Raw genomic sequence first — 20,444 nt, 5'->3', positions numbered from 1 at the left:
AAGTCGTGATAAATGGATGAATGATAATCAATCCAACACAACCCCCTGGGTACAGCCACGATGGCAAATACGAATGCTGTAGCACGTTTCTTCAAATAGTTATTATTACGACCAATAAGACATGTTTTTCTCATAATTATTTCGTGTTTACCGAACTAAGGGAGATATCGAATCAGATATAATACCGCCATGGGACTGCGCTTTTGACGGTATACGAACTCCCTGATCTCCGCTCTAAGTGAGGATGCAAGGAAATGAAAGCTTATCCACCGTCCGCTCAGAATGTCCGCAAGATTTATTTTTTCTCCTTTTGAATTTTTAAAGGCTTGGCAAGGCTTTAGTGAAGACATTGCCTCCAACTAAACAATATAACAGTTGTTGGACAAGGTAAAAAGTCGAATAGCATGAATTATAGATGCCATTTGCACAAATAGGCAATGAGTTATTGAACAAATAATTATGTGCTTTTTAATATGCCTTTTTCATGAAGTTTGATGTTGACATTCGACCTTGACATTCGGGTCAATGTCAAGTATTGTCTAGACAAAGATTATTCTCGTAACAAATATACTTACTCCACATATTATTGTTATTGCATCATGAACATTTGTTCATTTATCTGGCGCCATTCCTATTAACATATAATCATGAAATATGCAATAAAACTGTTTTCCTCCGTAACATTTTATTTTGAGAATAAACTTAAAATAATTTCTCAATCTGTTTGTTCAAGCACATTCTCAGTTCAAATCAAGGAAAGCAACGAAGGGTTACCATACAAGTTTTTTAAATGGAGCCATTTTAGAATCCAATACCACCGACCACTGTTATGAGAACATGATTGTCGATCTCCTCGAAAAGTAGATTGTGAGCCAAAAAAAATAGTTTATTATTTCAAGAGGAAAAGTGAGATTTTAAGAATTTGGATTTTTCAGGGAAATCAGTTCCCGAGGTGTATCCTACCTGAACCTGAATTTCAATCCAGATGTGTGGATTTGTCAATGTATTATGTTGATATTGTAAATTTTCGAATTCAGCCTTATTTCAAGAGGCGATAACACGAAAGTGTTGTCTTACTTTTGAATTCATACGACGTTAAAAGTACACTGGAAGATCCGTCGTTACGTGTGCTTATGTAACTACGTTGGACATTGTGGCATAGTTACATATAAGCGAAAATTACAAGGGATCGTTCAGTACACCTTAAGTTAGTCAAAATGAGCATTTGATATACAAACTTTGAGCCTAAGCCTGATACTAAGGATTCAAACATCCGAGGAGTCGCGTCTCTGTCTATCGTACCTGTTGATTTAATGAACTCTGTTTTCTTAAAAAGAAAAAAGTAATCGCTACTTGGTCAGAAACCACGCAATAATCAAATATTCTCGGAAGCCATTGTTCTGTTGATGCAATGAAAAATGATTGCGTCTTGGACAAGTCGTAAAGGGACCCGTGGTTTTACGATGATATAATATGTGCATGCCACTATCATGGAGTCTCACATTTGTGCTAGGTTCGATTGAAAACCGCTTGTACAATTTCGAGGCCAAAATGGTATAAAATTGACAAGAACTTATAAATGTGACAGCTGTACTAATAAGAAACCAGTCTTTTGGTCACGAATTCACAGAAAAGCGTTTACATGAAGTACGTATACATTATGTAGTTCCGAAATTACCAACATCGCCAACATCAGTACAATACCTCGTCGCAGACAATTCTCCACACGGGTGACGCTTTTTCTAACTATTTGCTTGTTATGGAGATTCTAATCACATAGTCTCTGGCTGTTTTTGTTCGTGTCGCAATAACATATTTTACTTTTCTTCCTTCTAATAGGAAAATTGGGATCATATTGAGGCATTAGAGAGATTGGCAAACCTTTTACAATAATAGTAAACTAGCCGACAGGTGATTAAAGGGTGGGATATAGTATACACATCTTGCAGATCTGGATTGCTGAAAAAAGGTGGATTTGAATACACAGACACATTTAGATGATGAAGTTGACAATTTTGACAGCAGAGGAACTCCATTAGATACAGCATAGCAAGTAAATCTGTGAAATAATCGACAACAGAATGCACATAAAAACTGCCAACACTATAAGGTGATTTTTAGTCTATGACAAAAATCACATGAATATGATACTAGGCAAGTTTTATGTCAGTATTTAACATTTAAATCAAATTGGGCCGCATCCAATATATATATATTCAGGCTAATGCCATACACTTTTTTGAAAGTGATATTTGAATAACTGTGTTGCAAATTATTCTGTTGCGCTCAATTCATTCCTATCACATGCCTTATTCAATCAGAATATCACTAATAACAATGACAAAATATTGTTATATACATACTTTAATCGATACAAGAAATTGACTTATAATTTAAACACACTTGAAGTCACAATACTTGTAAATAATTTGGATTGATGTGATATGATAGTTTTAAAACAATCAAATAATAAAACAGTTTGACAAAATGGTGCAAGTAAGTATAACAACAATGAAATTCTTTTGAGTATGACTTGTTTTAAACACTGATGGAAGACAACCCTCTGTTAGAATTATGAATAAACAAAACTTTTAAATATTGTAAGTGAACATTTTTGACAACATAATCATTAATTTTGCAACTTCCCCATACAAGAAAAAAATTTGTATATATATACATAGGTGTAGCAGCGTATTATATTATTGAGTGCTACAAGATATCCAAGCTTTTATTAAAACACAATTTTTCATCTGCATACATACAGATTTAGGGGCAAGATCAATAGTTCAATGTAGGATAAAAAACTACATTTTCATCCTACAAATACAATTTTACTTTAATTGATTGATCTTTTTTGTTACCCCTAAATACAAATGTTTCTAAAAAAAAATGTCAAAACTGATAAATGGAAGAATTTTCACCATAGTAAATGCATGGCACTAAAGTGTTAATAAAAGAGTTATTTTTTCCTTACAACATAGTGGCATGTTATTCATAGTACTACATACTACTACACAGATTTGAAATTGATTGTGTTGTCTGAAACAATTTCAATTTTGGCCAATTCAGGTGGGGAGGGGGGGGGGGTTTCTGAGGTTAACTATAAGAATGCAGTTTTTGTATCCTACATTGAACTGTTGATCTTGCCCCTTACTGATACATGAACATTTACTGTCATATTGCACTAAATCTGTATAAAGTTTATATCACTGCTCACTATACAAATACATACAGTTGTGTTTTGATGATGATATTGGTAAATGTTTGCTAAAAAGGACAAGTTCTTTTAAAAAAATTGATTATTGTAGTACAGTTGTCATTCCACTCATGTGATTATGCAAATATCATAAACTAGATTGCTGTAACTTTTGGAGTATTTTTTTTGTTAATACTCCACACCTTAAGCAGATATGAATAAATCTTTCTAATAAGCTAGACTGCCTACTCATCGATGATTGTACTGTGTATGATGACTTGAACAGTATGAACATCTATTTAATGGGAAATGATTTTTGGTTTTGTAATTAGGATTTCCATCCAGTTAAATGACCAAAAGTTGGGAATATCTTGTGAAAACTACAGATTTAGACCAGGTCCTTTTTCTCACATTTCGGCCATGTGCAACATATAAAGCACTGCCTGCCCTAGTATAAGCCAAGTATTCTGTTTGTTCCTATTAGAAACAAAGGTAAGATGCATGACATGTATTTAGGCATGTAAGAAATAGAACTGAATCACTGGGAAATTACATGTGTTGTAGTAAGCAAGACAACAACAAAAGTATACATATATCAAAGTGGAAATTGTGTTTGAAATTTATAACTTCTGTGTACTTGTAAGGTCGAAACTGAAAGGCAATATTTTCACAGAATGATAGTATGTAAATTGTATATGTAACCTAAGTATGGATAACAAGAAGCTTTGTACATTGGTTTTGTACTCTGGGGTACAGTCCTACTGAACTTTTAAATTATCTAGTTTTATATCCATTCACAGCAAATTAACCTTATGACAGCCACTTTTTATTTTGACTACGAAAATCTAAACATCTGAAAAGTTATGGTGAAGTTGGGCTCAAACAATAAAATTCTCAATTAGGTATCATCCTCCTGTGATTGGCCTTCTTCAGCAGAATGAAATATGTGTGACATAAGGGGCATGGTTGAGAATGAAACATGTCACCTAAGGGGCCTGGTTGAAGTGAAATATGTGTGTGACATAAGGGGCCTATTTTGAAGTAAAATAAATGTGACATAAAGGGTTTGGTTACAGTGTCTTAAATAAGATATATTTCCCACATGAACTGTACAATATCTTGTGACATCATTCTTTAGCAAGAAAAGTTATAAACTGTCAAATACTGTAATGAAAACATAATTGTGGTGCTTAATACATGAAGACATGCATATGTTTAGCTAACAGAGCATGATGAGGCTTCATTGTTGAGTGAGATGTTTCAATGTCTTCTTGTAGACAGATTCTTTGGTGTTACAGTCTTCCATCTGATGAAAATGTCCAGCGTCCTATTCTTCTTGCTCTACATGTATCTGATGGAGCTTAATATAAACAGTTGAATCATTCTTTCATCACTGGATAAGACACCCTGGAGGAGAAATGAACAATATATCATTTATAATCATATTAACTATTTTGATCTTCTTTCAAATGCACTGTGGATGTATCGCTGTTAATTATTCATTCAAGTGTCTAGTGACAACTGCAAAATATTGCAGCATTGCAGAATAGTTTATGGGAATGATTTATGGCTATAATGTTCACACTGTGTTGGTTTTTCATTCAGTGCATTTGGATAACAATGAAATGCACATACTTATTCTCTCTCTCCTCCAAGCACACACGTCTCTTATTTCCACCTCAACTCACACACACACACACACACACACACACACACATCTCTCTTTCACCCTCCTCCACACACAAACATATCTTTTTGTATTGTAATGTCAATAACATGCTTTAACAGACTCATCAAATTAACTCAAGATATCATTTGAATATTAATCGTCTGGCTGATAATACTCTAAAGGTTAACTTCATAAAATTGAAACCATTGGGAATATAATACATGGGTCAGGCATGTACATTCAGTAAAAGACGCTAATATTCTACATTCATAACCTTACAAAATGCATAATATCATGACAAATATTACGTTTTTCTTTTTAAAACACACAAAAGAATCAAGACTTCCAGGTGCATATACTTGAAAGCTTTTGCATGTTTTTTCTCCTTTTATCAATGCTGATTGAAGAGATAGCTTGTTTCTGTGGTCAAATCTGAACAATCCAAGCTTTGTTGCTGTAGATGTGTGCATCACGATCACACCATAGCAGCTGCGGGTTGTGAGGTCTGATATTTTGTCAATGACATATCTACACATACACATTCATGAAGCCTTCATTATTTCTCCTTGCCTGAGGCAGTGTTTGGAGATCAATAAAAAAGGAAACTCAGTTCACAAACACAATATTTAGCGAGATTGACAATTCTTTTTTGACTGATGCTTGTAGCAGGCATCTTTCTTTTTACCCTTTTTTTTTGTGTAGCTTTGAAGTTTGATTCAACATAAATCTGGTGAGCCCTAGCATTTACAGCTCATTCTTAATGACAGACACTTTTGGCAGGCATCCTTTTTTTCCTTTTATTTTTTGTATTTCCGATTCAACATAAATGTGACAAGCTCTAGCATTTACAGTTGAACCATTTTCCTAAATACACGTTATCTGACAGTCTGCTATTTCCTGGTACAGATATAGTGTTACAATATATACTTGATTGACAGGTCCACTTATTTTCCAAAGTAATGACACTGCTAATTTGTATGCAATGGGTATAGCTTCTCGACTAGATATAACCCTGTCCACATGAGAACAACTGCCAGGCTCTCTCTCTTTCTGTTATTTGAAATGTTGTCACTTTATAACATTGGCAAACATTATCAGACTAAATTACAGTGCAGTGAATTATACACTACTTAAGAATTAACTATCACATCCAGAAGACTATGCATTTAAAAAACCCACAAATTTGCTGTTAATCTAAATATTTATAAGCAGTTTTACACTTAATGAGTATGGAAATTTAAAACATGTAATCCCATTACAAAATAATCCTTTTCCAATAATCTTCTGAATATTTTATCTATGATATAGTTTACAATCACCGCATTGCAAGCACTTAATAATTCCTGGTTGGACTTGTTGTTGCTCTTCACATCTGTGCGCACCTCATTAACAAATAATCCATTATTACCCTTGCTGCATTAGCTTCAACTCAACTCGTTGCATCCATACCCTGGATTGCACACCGTACACAGTGTTATACATACATGTACAGCATAGTTAAATCAACTATTAAAATCTACATCATTTCTTAATCCTGGGCAGGACACTTTCTATTATAAATATAACCTTCTTACAAATATCTGAATATCTACGTAGTGATATATTAATTTAATAGAATGCATAACGAGATAAGATATACTACACATAACATCAACTTGCTTGCATAAAAGATATAAATTAGTAAGCTAATGAATACTGTGGTTACATAATTTCCTTGATACAGTATTATACACTTTTTTAAATTATTTTAAATAACCTTTCATTTTACAGCTGATTGAATCCATGTCTTGGTTTTATGAAAATTACAATTGTTACATTCTTCATTATAATATTTCATAGATGCAAGTAATGTCAAATATGCAAATGAGATTATTAGAATGTAATTAATCTCATATAAATGTAAACTAGATGTCATATGGATGTATTTCTAATTTCTTTTAAAATCTGTGTGTTCTTTTTATGGCTGGAAAGAGCAAATACATCATTATTTTGGAGAGCAGTATCTGTATATGTATATGTGTATATGTGTAAAAGTAACTGAGAGAGAGGGAGAGAGACATGAAGGAGCATAATAGTTTCCATTACATACAAAGTATACTCAGACAATGAAAACAAACCCTGGATGGAAAAGCTCTATCCAGAGCACACGATCTCACTCTAATCCAGGTAATTCTAGCGGCATATTTCTTGACAGTAATGTAGTAATTTACACATCAATAACGTGTGATAAATGATCTTGGCATCAAAGATGGCAGATATAATGTGAAAATGAAGTGACCTGTGAAAAACTGGGAACATACTGATAATCCTATGTAAGTAATGATGCCCAGGGCCTACACGATGTAATTATGACCAATAACTAATGATTAGCGCCTTATTCAATGTAAACCTTAAGGCATTGACAAACGTGGAAGTCTCTGGTGGTGTCACTACTCTCTTCAAATAAATTCTAATAACATGTACGAGGTCATTTCATTCTTGTTGTTTACTAGAAATAGTGACAGTTTTCAAAGATTTTAAGACGGAATTGAAGTCTAGACATTCAAACTAACATGGATTTACAAGTTGTTGGCTGATTGCCATAAATCAAAAAGTCGCAATATATTTCTAAACCCAGAAACTTGGCTCGACAACGTTGTTCACCCAATATTTGGTGAAATGCCATTTCCAGAACCAGGTAGCAAAGTTTCGGGGGTACACAGACTGCATTTACAATAAATATGCATTCCATTGCATTCCTACCACTAAATAACTTTCCTTGTAGAAAGCTGCTATCAAATAACTAGATATAAGAAGTTCTAATAAATATTCTATACTTGAAAACTGAAGATACACAGTGGTATCAAAGATACCCAGTAGATAATTGAAGTATTCATTAAATGAAACTGGGACAAAAAAGTTTGTTTGTGAATTTTTTTAACATCATGGCATCCTTGATAGGTTGAGCTATGTGGTGATACATCCATTAAATTAAAGAAATGCATTGCATTAAACTGAAGCTTTTTATATAAACAAGGGAATGAACAAATATTTTGTATTAAACTCCTACAACAAATTTTCGAATAAAAGAGGGGGTGACTTTTTAATTCATTTCATGTCAATATTCAATGAAGGCTATTATGGGACTTAACAAGGGACACTCTTTAAATAACTTTCCAAATTAATTTTGTTTTGATTTTATTCATAAGAATAATTATTTAAAATAAGGTTAATTTCTACATACTAATTCAAAACCATCATAATTCATAAGTAAATGATTTGTGGCATTGCATTTGGTCAAATTAAATATAAAATTTTTAGGTATACTCAGAAATGATTGTTGACATGAGTATCACAGAGAAGTGAACATTATTGTAATGAAGACAATGCTATATCGGTGACTTCAGACTCACTTTGAGGGCAAAAATTACATGAATGCATTAATAGATGAATGTTGTGTGCAAGTATTTCTTTAAAAGATAACATCTTATTAAAGATGTCTCAAGATTTCATTCTGTAACTTTAACATACAATATACAATGTAAGTTTGACATAATGAAGTCTACTTTGAGAGTTGTAATGGTTTAGCTATGGGTAAGGGTCAACAGTGAAATTCATTTGACAAAATATTTGCTTTCTTTAATAAGATATTATATGGGATAATATGAAAAGAGGTTGTTTTCATATCAAAGAAGTAACGATCAAATTTGATATGACAAACTCATTAAATATTTATCTGCAGACTGAGCTAAACATATTTCAAACTATACTTGTCAACTTTATCAAGGATTATCAACATTGATAATATTTTCAAAGATATTATTTTCATTTCACATTTTCACATTATTACACTTGATCAATTTAAAATGAAAAATGCATTTTTCACTTGTGAATAAAAAATATGGAAAAACATAAAAATTGTGTTTGCATATCAGCAAATCTACAAATATTATTAGTCTTATTACGGTGAGATGTATTAAAGTATACAATCAGTCTTGTTATGTTTTATCCTGTTTTTCATTATGTTTCTCTTGAGTGTTAGTGGAAAACTCTGAACTTCGTTATGATTCTATTTACATGCAAATAGAATGTTCCAGCTACAGATTTACAAGCCCAATGATTATTGCATATATATGGAAATATTTCACTCTGCAAAATACACAGTGAATACATTTCAAGGCTAGTTAAGTGTTAAGTAAGGCCCAGCTGCACAAAGATAGTTAGGACAGACGAGTATTTACCGAACACCATTTGAATGTAAATTGAATGAGAGTGGTTTTAGCCGGATTATTGGAGATGTGCATTATTTCCTGTCAAGATCTGATATGTACTTTATACGGATTTATACCCAATTCACAATATTAAAGTAAGCAATCAGTTTCACAAGATGACTGGAGCTGGTACTGGGTTTGTGCTGAGTCTATATGGTAAATTGTTAACTACTTCATACTTGTGGTTATGTCATCATTTTGGAGAAGTTTTAGGTTACAGAATGGGAATACAGCTGTTTTGTGTTTTTGCTCTATAGCAGTAAATCATTAATATTATTCTAGTTTCTGCACAAATATCAACAACATATTTGTTTTGTTTGACATTTTTCTTCTATCATTTGGTAATATAAAGTAAGCTGATGCCAAATTGTGCCATATTATGTCACAATTTTGGAGAAATCTTAGATTATATGGGAATATGACTTCTGTGTTTTATATCAGTTCTATAAAGTTGTCTTTTCTTTATTTATTTGTGATAAAGTTGTCATCAATCATTTGAAAATAAGAGATTAATTTTTTCCAAATTGTGCATTGTTATGTCGTAATTTTGGAGAAGAAGCGGGTTACATTATGATTCTAACACGGTTCTGTGTTCTGTATTTGAGTTTGACTGCTATATTTGATGTTGCACGAAAGTTAAATCACTTTACTTGTTTTACTGGTTATGTGAATTGATGAACTAAATAATTTTTATCACTTTCATTAACTTAAAACAAACTTCTTTCATAAGTGTCTTTGCACATACAGGTTGAAATTGTCTATAAAAGATCAATCTGGTTTGCACAGATGTCTTTTCTCTGTAACACGGATGATTCAAGATTTAGAAAATTAGATGTATTTTAAAGAATTCAAACTGCTGTTGAAAGAAATTATCTTAGTTAATTTGCACAAGGTCGAAATGCTGAAACAATATCCCTTAGAAGTCAGCTATCAGGAAATCACTCAGAGACATATTCTAATCTTGAGTGTGGCATGATATCATGCATAATGCCAATAGGGAACTTGCAAACCCACCATTTTGAATGTTGCATCATGGGAAATGTGATAATAAATGCTAATCAATTAGTAATATGAACAATATTGTTATATTGTTTGTAACCACAAATGATTAATTCATAGTCACCCTGACCATTGTGGGGGGTTTATTTTATTGGTAGCTCCAGATTAGGTAATACGATAACCTCAGATAATCCCATAGTCATTTGTGTCAGAGCATGCTCAGTCTGGATTGCAAGTTCCCCATTGGCAGATTAAATTCAACCATTCAAATTATTCTATCTATTCAATAGATCTATTTCCTGTTGATTTCTAATTTCTTAAAAGAGAAGCCAGAACCTGTTATGAGTATGAATCATGTCCTGAAAGGTTTACTACATATGACAATTTAATTTGCGTAACTATGTTATATTCATACAAATTACAATCATGTGAATCATTTTCTTCAACGTTTATTATGTATAACAATTTCATTTGTGTTATACCTAATACTTAAATTTTTACTACAATCCAATGCTGTTGGTCCAACGATCCTGCTTTGCACGCCTTTATCGTTGTCATAGTAATGGCACAATCCTAAAATTCTGTTTGTGGCAACCCTGAAGTGAGATACCTGTATGTAGCCAAGGGGAAAAGAAAAGTCACGACTACAATTCTAGTAGAACGGGAACTTCGGTAATCATAGGTCGCACGAATCGATATGTTGTCATAGTAACCATGCTATTGATACTATTATAGTGATGGTGTATTAGATAGCTGGAAAGTTATTTTACAAACTGAAGACTCTGTGGAATCATAAATCACAGATAATCAAATTCAGTTTGGATTTTGTTTGGGGGGAAAAACAATGCATAAGTCATTCTGTGGAGCCTGTATCAGTTGTCAAGATGAAGACAGTAAAGTTATTTTGTGTCGTGTCTAAATTGTGTCTCTGAATTGAATACATTTTGTTTATCTTATACAATCATGCATGATATGAAATGAGGGAACATAGTAATACAGTTATGAATACTTTCAAATCTGAATGTATAAATGTCACTCTAAATAATAATAACTGAAATGGTGATGTGTTTTACTTTCTTGTTATGACTTCATTCTCAAGCACATTTGGAGCATTGAAACTTTACAAGTTTACCTGCTCTACTGTCTTTATAGCCGTTGAAAAAGACTGTCTGTGCACAGTCGAAACATCGGGATTCAAATAAAGCAGAAATATTAACCAGACTTGGACTTGTCCTTTTATTCAAACTTCAGTTATGCCATACTCAAGTCCATCTGTGTTGACAAGTTTGTTGTATCATATCACTGTAGTTGGACTGATACTTATTTGTACTACGAATTAAAGTTTCTTATTATAAATAGGAGTACTGTTTACCAAGGATTCTTATTACTACTATCAACTTTATTTAGTATCAATAAATTGTTGAGCCATAGGCTCTTCTTACACAATGTAGAGATTCAATACCGGTAAAGAATATCAAAGGAATAGTTCTAATTTTAAATTGCTACTTTTTATTTTTCCTTACCAGTTCACTCACATTAAAAAATTGGAAATGGTCTTATTTTAATAACCAGCTGACGACAGGGAAGCCTTTAGAAATTGCAACTGATCTTGAACTTTGAGGAGATGAAAAGACTTTAGTTTCATAAAATGGTGTTATTTGACCAGCTGGGAAAATGGAAACACTTGGAAATGACTTATTGGACCACCTTTGCATAGAAACACTTGGAATAATTGGAAATGATCATAATTGAACATTTGGACAAATGAAACATTTGTAAATGTTCTTAAACCATATAGACACAGGTTACCACTTGGAAGTAGTGTTAATTGATCCTCTAGGCACAGCAAAACACTGGGGATTCATCCTATTTGAACATTTAGGCACATTCAAATACTTTGAAATGGTCTGATTAACTTCTGGATACAAAATGGTAATATTTGACCATCTGGGCAGCGCAGAGTGAAGCACTTGCAAAGTGTCTTCTTATGCCATCTAGGCTCAGTGAGATACTTAGACATTGCCTTTTTAGCTAATGTAAGCAGTGGAAGAAATTGGATAAAACTAAAAATAGTCTAATGAACTTTATTTTGACCATTTGGGTCCTGAGAAACATGTTTAAGCTCAAAATTGACGTGCAAAACCGATTGGAGGCATACAGCATTGTAGATAGGCCAACAACCAAATATGACTTTAAATATTTAAAATTAGAAATATCAATGGTGGCGATGGATTTCCAATAAAGCATGTAAAGAGAGAGAGATTTGGAATAGTCTCTTTGTCAGGAACATTTTTATTTTATTTTAGAAATAACAGTTGAAACTGCTGAATGACCTGGAAAATATTGACATTTCTTTCATCAATAGAAGGTAAATGAAAATTAATGAGCTCAAGTGTATTTATCAAAACTTTGTGTTAATTTCATTCCACTTGACATGACTGGTTTATTGATTGAACTATTCATTTTCAATTACACTGAGAAAAACTATATGATTGCATTAGTATCACCTATTTACGTCATTTGGGAGATAATCAGTACACTTACTAGACTTTTCAGTTACTTAATTACTTTGAATATGCATGAGTATGATTGGTATTCAATACCAGACATAAGCTGCCACCCATGAGAAAGATAAATAACAATTCCAAGGTTTCTGTGTAGTTAAGGCTTCATGATGAGTTTTTACCTTAGTTTATCTAGCCATTTCAAAATCCCATCTTCTGTTATCTGATGAATGTGATTAGATATGAAATGGCTTGTAGCAACAGAACACTAACTTTCTGAGGTACATATTTTTATTTACTTTAATATAGACACATAATATTTTTTATGTTATTGAAATATGTACATTGCCATCTTTGAATATCAATTCTTAAATGGGAATACCACTGCAGAAAGGCATTTTCATAAACTTTCAGTTTTAGAAAGTCATTGCATGAATTACATCACATATATTATTTGCAATTGTTGAGAAACATGGACATTAAACTTATCTCTCATTCATGTTTAATGGAGATCCTTGCCATGGATGTGCATTGTCTCACTGGAGTTTACAAATATGCATATGTGATATTAGAATATAAAATATTAGATATGCATTATGATTAATGTAACAATTATGTCTCCTAGTAGAATCAAAACTATAAGATTTGCCTGATTTGTCTATGAACACTGGTTCACTTATGTATAACCAATTAATATATATATATGTATGTATGTATGTATGTATGTATGTATGTATGTATGTATATATATATATATATATATATATATATATATATATATATATATATATATATATATATATATATATATATATATATATATATATATATATATATATATATATATATATATATATATATATATATTATAACATAACACTATCTGATATCAGCTACATAATCTCTTAAACAGGTTTTCCTGTTGGAATATGCTTTATGAAACATCAGGAAGAAATTCCAATTTTACATTGTCTACTGTATACAACTGTACAAGATGCAGTACACAGTGTTTGTTATAAATCTGTGTACCATGTAGCATATTAATGTATATTTAAAGAGGCACTACTCTATGTTTTTCATTCGAATGAAAATACTTGCATAAAAACTTGATTTAATTATTGATTAGTATAGTGTTAATGTCAATGCATGTCTTCTATAACATTACAATTGTCTTCTGGCATTGTTAGAACAGTGGATTGCATAGTAGAGATTTCCTAGACATTTCATATGTATAATAAATTACGGTTATACGCTATAGTATATCTCAATACCAGGTTAGAGTTCAGTCAATGCTGGTGATGGCTAAGAATTCTGTGAGCACTTTAAATATGTGGCAAACATAATGTCCAATAGAAATGTAGAAATTCAGCTTGTGTCCCTTTAAGTTTGCATCTTTCATCCACCCATAGACCCTCCCCACCCACGAGGGTCTATGATCCACCATATGCTAATGACATAAAGCATACTGACTTAGTCAATATTGACACATAAGTATGCATTAAAGATATATGACATTTTGTGCAATGTTTGTGTTCATAATAAGTCCCGTCCACTTGACATTATACTTTATTATTGATTGCAAACATCAATTCCAATTAAGTTTGGCGTTCAAAGATTGCAATTCAAACTCATTAAATCTCACATAGGAAATAACCGATATAACTCAGTCTAGATATTGTCATAAATTTAATTAGGTGCTTAATCTTTTTGAATATGCATGAGTAGAATGGATAGTCAAAGCCAGGTGTCAGCTTGTGTGTTTTATATTTAATTCGTGTGTGTGCTTGTTTTGTCTTTTGAATTAAAAGTCTAAGAAAAATTATGATCGGATCGAGCAGTGTTTTTGCTGAAGCTGGTTGAAGTATGTAAAATTATGGAAGCATTCTATCCTAATTCACAACTTTATTTGACTGGGTTCACAAGCAGAATTGTAGACATTTCATTGGAAACCCTGTCAGTTTTACCTGATTTAACCCTTTCTGACCCTGTTACAAAAGGTATTTTTAAACCTTAAGAAAAACTGCGGAATCTCTAAATATTAAAAATTTAATTCACCCATTTTTGAAAAGTCAATTTTGATTAGTCTTGTCATCAGACATTACCGGTGTTTTGATAATACTATGAGGATATTGTAAACCTAGATATTTTCACTACTAGGAAATTTTGCGATTTTCAGTCTTCAGCTTGCTCTCAAAGACTAATTTTTACTAATCAACAGACTTGTATATTATGTTCATATACAAGAAGTCATTTTAATCACTGTTTATTTTCATGTTTTGTTGTCGAAAGGCAAAAATAAAGAATAAAAAATTTTTTTAAAAATAAAATAAGAAAAATAACGATTTTCTGAATACAAATGTGTAAATTACCCAAAATGAAAACATGAATTGTGCTACTACAAATATGAATTTATGCATGAAAATGTGTTTTATTGAATATTTCAGTATATGGCCTGCCATAGAGATAGTCCTTTCTTTTCAAAACCATCTTAGTATACCCTCTAGTATACAAAGAGGAGGTGAGATGTAACAGTGAGGTTGATACATATACTACACTTTACTAATGAGGTTTTACAATGATGAAGGCTTTATCCAGGTAAGTTGTTTGAGTGAAGTCAAAAGATTTATCGAGACTTGTGTGCCTTGTCAACTTGAGACCTTTAACCACTTTGTGTCACAGCTTTGCAGAACAGCTGCAGGGCACAATTCATTCTAAAGGCCCACTGAACTATCGCATTTGATGTTAACTTGGACAAATGCAAACCTGGAAAAGATTGCGTCAGCTGGGGTTGTAAATTTAATTACAACAAATTTTTTATGGCAGATTTAGATATTATTGAAGGCTGCTTTTCATATAACTTTTTCAGTTTTAACATAATCAGTAGAAGTACAATGAGATACGGCTGTGAAAGCAGAATTCACAAAATGAATACAGCTATTTTTTCAAGAGTTGGGTTTATATATATATTTTTTTTTAAAGTTCAATGGAAGTTGGACAATTTTGCTTTATCAAGAACAGGCATTTGTAATTATGACTACAACTATGTTTTCATAGATGATTTTGAAATAATTTTCTTGGTTAGACAAAGAGTGAGAGTACAATAGAAGTTAAAGAAGGTTGTGTTATCAACAATGGCAATGTGTACCTCTAACCCTAACCAGGAAATTTTGATAAATTTTCTTGGTTATATAACAAAAGCAGTCACAGTGCCAAAATGACAGTTAGGGAGTGAATATCATTATCAACAATGCAAAACATATAACGTCAACAAGAAAATGCCTCTACAAGTATCTGTGTGTATTATGTCTGAGTAAGAACAAGTTCTTAGAGGCTGTGTAAATGAGACAGGGTCATCTTCAAGAATTTCTAACCATGTAAGTTTCCCTTTAGTTATTTAATAATTTCTAGGGGGAACGTTGGGGATGTGATATGGAAACTAAGCTAGATTTTGAAAACACTGACACATGAGAAATGTTAAGGAAAATTGGGGGAAAAAAGGCTATTTTCCCTTGGACTATTTGACAGTTTTTTTATGCCGAAGCATTCACCACTCACACAGTTAATTCTTTACAGCCAGACAGGTTTTCTGGATGCATAGGTAGGGATTATGATTTGTGTATAGCAATTCACAATGTACAATAATACTCTATATGAGTATAAGTACACAGTGATCGAATGGAAATCTTGCAGCCCTGCATGAGAAAGGGGGATAATATTCTGATGCAAAAAATGCACACACTCATATCATGACTGTAATACTTTTTAATATAATTGCATTGGTCAGATGAATCGTTAGGCGAGTCGGGAAATGTATATTGATTTTTGTAATTACTATTTTCATTAAGTTAGGATGATGAAAATTTGACACCATCTTGTTGACAAGACACTACTTTTTCTCCAATAGCCATATATCCTCTTTCTCCCAAGGGGGTATTTGTATGTACAAAAGTAATTACTAGTTGGGCAAAATAGGAATAAGTTTCACCAGTCTAGTTCACGTCATATATGGGGTTAGACACTTGAACCAAATCTCTATATATTTCGTGAGTTATCATACAAATAGTGGATTTGTATTTAATTCAAATCAGCCTGCCAATCATTCAAATTTGCTAAAGTTGCAAAACCAACAGATGTACATATGCCAACTATGGCATGGTATATCACCTTTCTGCCAAATAATAGTGAAACTGGTTTGTGCATGGTGGAGATATGCCTGATGACACAGCAGAATGAGCAAAGGAATGGAACTTGGCATTTCCTGGACTTCATCCTCTGGGGCTAAAAATGAACAGTCTACCTTTGGTTTTATATATTTCAGTACGACACATTTAAGGTGGTTTGGTGTAAACTAAAGATAGGAAAATACCGAAAGTAGCCATTCTTTGAACTAGCTTCATTTGAGAGATATTCGTTGCATGTTCTTTGATTTAAAGCTGATTTGACTTGAAAAAAAAAATGAAAAATTTGTCAAGTTACTTGAAATTTCATCTAATGGACATTTTATTGTGCAGTCTGTGATCTCTTCGATAACATCTGAACTTCTGAGTGGACGTTGTGGTAAGAACAGGCAAAAGCTGCCAGCTATTTTAGTTAGTGAACAATTATCAATAAAATCTTTGCCATAAAACTCTCAATAGCTGTGATAGACAGTTTTATTGTGTTCTCAGTTGTCAGTTGGTACATAATCAATTCACAGAGAAGTAGTTTTAATGGTCTAGGCAATTCTCAGAGGGATAGACAGCAATTACTAGTGGGATACAGTAGCACTGCAGCTAGCTATGAATTGCTCACAACCATTCCTTCAAGAAGTAGGAAAATTGGTAATACAGGACTACATGTAGTTCTTGTGATGTGTTAGGAGTTGGAATTAAATGAAATAAATTGGAAATAAGTCTTCATTGAAGACACAGTACCCAATAGTTTGATGTCAAAGATTACATCACTATTTATATTAAATGTACCAAAAAGAAGCATGTAAAATACATGCCTGGAAATTTAAATGTTGGCATTTTTTCAGAAAATCTTTATAACACATTCTACAATATGTTATACTTTCTACAGAAAATGTGATTTCTGGCCAGAACTGTACATCAAAACAAATTGGAATACACATGATTTTAGATAAGTTATTGCATCTTATTCTTGGTTTGAACATGACAATTTTGTGTTACGATTTAAGGGTATCAAATAGATGAAGTAAGGCAATGGCTGTTCTGAAATTCATTGTATATAATAGTGTGTTATGCTTTACAAACTAAGTTTATGTTAAGTCATCTAAACCCCTCCTCACTCTGCAAAAAAACAAAATTACTGTAATCTACCTGTAAGCAGCAGCTCACAGATGACAATGAGAAAGTGAATAATCACAGAGAATCTCACAGGACGATAACTAGAAAGTGAATTCTCACACCAAAACTCATGATGATGTGCAATCTTTTGCACAGCTTGCTCAGGAAATAAAGTTTTATTCCACAATACTTGCAAAACTCAAGCGAAATGTCAACTTCTCACATAATTTGTTTCCAGTGACTCCCTAGCTTGAATACAAATCTTTCTACTACATGCAAGCCAAGTTGTACATGTTTGAACTTAAAATATGGGATTTATACCCGGGTCAGTCTACGTCAAGATGACTCACATCTATATTATTGGTTCTGTGGTATGCAAACATGAGTCAAAAACATTCTGAATTGACATTATTTTCCCCATTTTATCATAAATTAAGCTTGTGCAGGTATAATCATATTAGTACTCTCCAATGGTGTCATTCATTCAGCCAGAAAATACTCTCAATTTGGTCACTACCCCTCTTTGCTTGGTAGTGACAGAGCCCCTTAAGCGTGACAGATTTTTCTTGGCTGAATGAAGGAAAATATTGGGGAATAGTAATATCTAAGTATCTAACGAGGAGTCAGTCCATTGCCCTGTTTACATATTAGCTCAATTATGATCAATAATAAAAATATGTGCCATGGTATGGTATATAGATGTAGTCATCACAAGTGATGAATTACAGCCAAACCTAATTACCAAAGATCATTTCACTTTGTATGTAATTAAGACCATGAATAATGAAGAATAATTGCCACTGGCCTGGAACTAATTTGAAGCAATTAACGATTCAAATGAAATCACATTAACTTTTGCTACTGTGGTAGTCATTAACAACAAAGATATGTAAGGAAATGACACACTGCACACTGCAATTCTGCTGAACGAAGTCTTCATAAAAGTTAATTATCTGCAGAAAATGACATAGAATGAAATATCTCATCAATTGACTGATAATATTTATGGCACAGAGCTGTGTATTCTGTTTGTAGTATTATGTTATAGTGCTATGACACCAATACAGTGTTTTACATGGATGCCCAGTTAATCATGTATCACTTTGTAATTTATTGCAATTTGTAATATATTGTTTTGTTCTGTCTTCGTTGTTTTATTTTATAATCTGTCATATTATTTATAAACAAGTCTTCAACATTTGAAGTCATAGCCCCCAACACTAAATGTGCTGTTCATTTGTGACTATGATGTGGACTAAATTGCAGTTTATAGCTTGCACTCTATGTAACTTAATTGTAAGCTTTGTGACTATGATGTGGACTAAATTGCAGTTAGCTTGCAATCTATGTAAGCTTTGTGTATATGATGTGGACTAAATTGCAGTTAGGTTGCAATCTAGGTAAGCTTTGTGACTATGATGTGGACTAAATTGCAGTTAGCTTGCAATCTAGGTAAGCTTTGTGACTATGATGTGGACTAAATTGCAGTTAGCTTGCAATCTATGTAAACTCACGCATATACATATTGAGCAACGTCTTAAACAGCAAGTGATGGGACTTGACCCATAGGAGAAAACAAACATCAAAGATATGGGTATAGACACTTGAATTGAGTTATGAATAAAAGTGTTACAATACTATTTTACAACAAACATGGTTGTTGTTCAACCAACAAGGCTGCAATACAATGGGATATGGATGTGTACCCTATAGCAACTGACATTTGGGCCAGCTTTAGTTGAAATTGAGGGACTGACGGGCGCACAGACATATGCATGGACAGGTTGGTCATTCCTTCTGCCTTCCAGGCTTCACTGATTTGGACTTATAACTATTCAGCTGTATTCAACCATGTCACCATCATACCATATCATTATTTCTGGGTTTATCACACAAAATGTCAATTGTTCAATGTTTTTGAAGAATTTTAAGAATTTTATCTTCATCTAAAAAACCTGAAAACTATTTTTAACAACATATAATTCAATAACTTAAAGTAAGAGTCAGTTTCCAACCAATGGTTATCTCATTTTTAAAATCTGATCGTAATTTGTATGTGACATTGTTGCACATCTTTGCACTTTTTTCCTGAAATTTCAGAAGCTGGAATGAGAATATAACAAGAAAACTTTGCATCTACAAAAGTTATAATGATAATCATGACACCAACCAACCAACAATCACCACACACACAGCCATCCAACCACCCATCCATCCCCAACCTGACCCAACCAACCCACTCACCAACCAACCAAACCAACCAATCAACCTGTTATATTCCCAATAACCAGAGCAGTGTTCTGTTCAGTAGTGCTCAATGGCTACTAAAACTTAAAAGCATAAGATAGACTTTCTTTAGTTTTCTTCTGAAACATATCCAGACTGTAGGCTTGACAACTGTCAACTGACAAAGAGTTTCATAATTTGGAAGCAACACGCGAGATTGAACAAATGGGGAGACAGAGTTGTTTATTCACCTGCACATCACCAGTAATTGCAAGTATTACTTTCCTTTTTGTGCATGTCCAAGTGACCATA

The 20,444-nt window shown here is 32.7% G+C and overlaps 1 protein-coding gene across 1 annotated transcript in view; it reads right to left on the bottom strand.

Annotated features, from left to right (window-relative positions):
- Positions 1-4,385: 4,385 nt before the first annotated feature.
- Positions 4,386-20,444, bottom strand: part of LOC144443003 (serine/threonine-protein kinase ULK3-like) — a 51,820-nt gene continuing 35,761 nt past the window's right edge. Inside the window, exon 15 of the mRNA XM_078132376.1 lies at positions 4,386-4,603. Coding sequence (XP_077988502.1) covers positions 4,587-4,603 — 17 coding nt within the window. The 3' untranslated portion in view covers positions 4,386-4,586. The remainder of the gene's footprint in view (positions 4,604-20,444) is intronic.

This window comes from Glandiceps talaboti, chromosome 12, assembly GCF_964340395.1.
Source record: "Glandiceps talaboti chromosome 12, keGlaTala1.1, whole genome shotgun sequence".
Classification (NCBI taxonomy): Eukaryota; Metazoa; Hemichordata; class Enteropneusta; family Spengelidae; genus Glandiceps; species Glandiceps talaboti.
The sequence above is the reverse complement of the archived record's forward strand: the minus strand, read 5'-3'. Positions and strand labels throughout refer to the sequence as shown.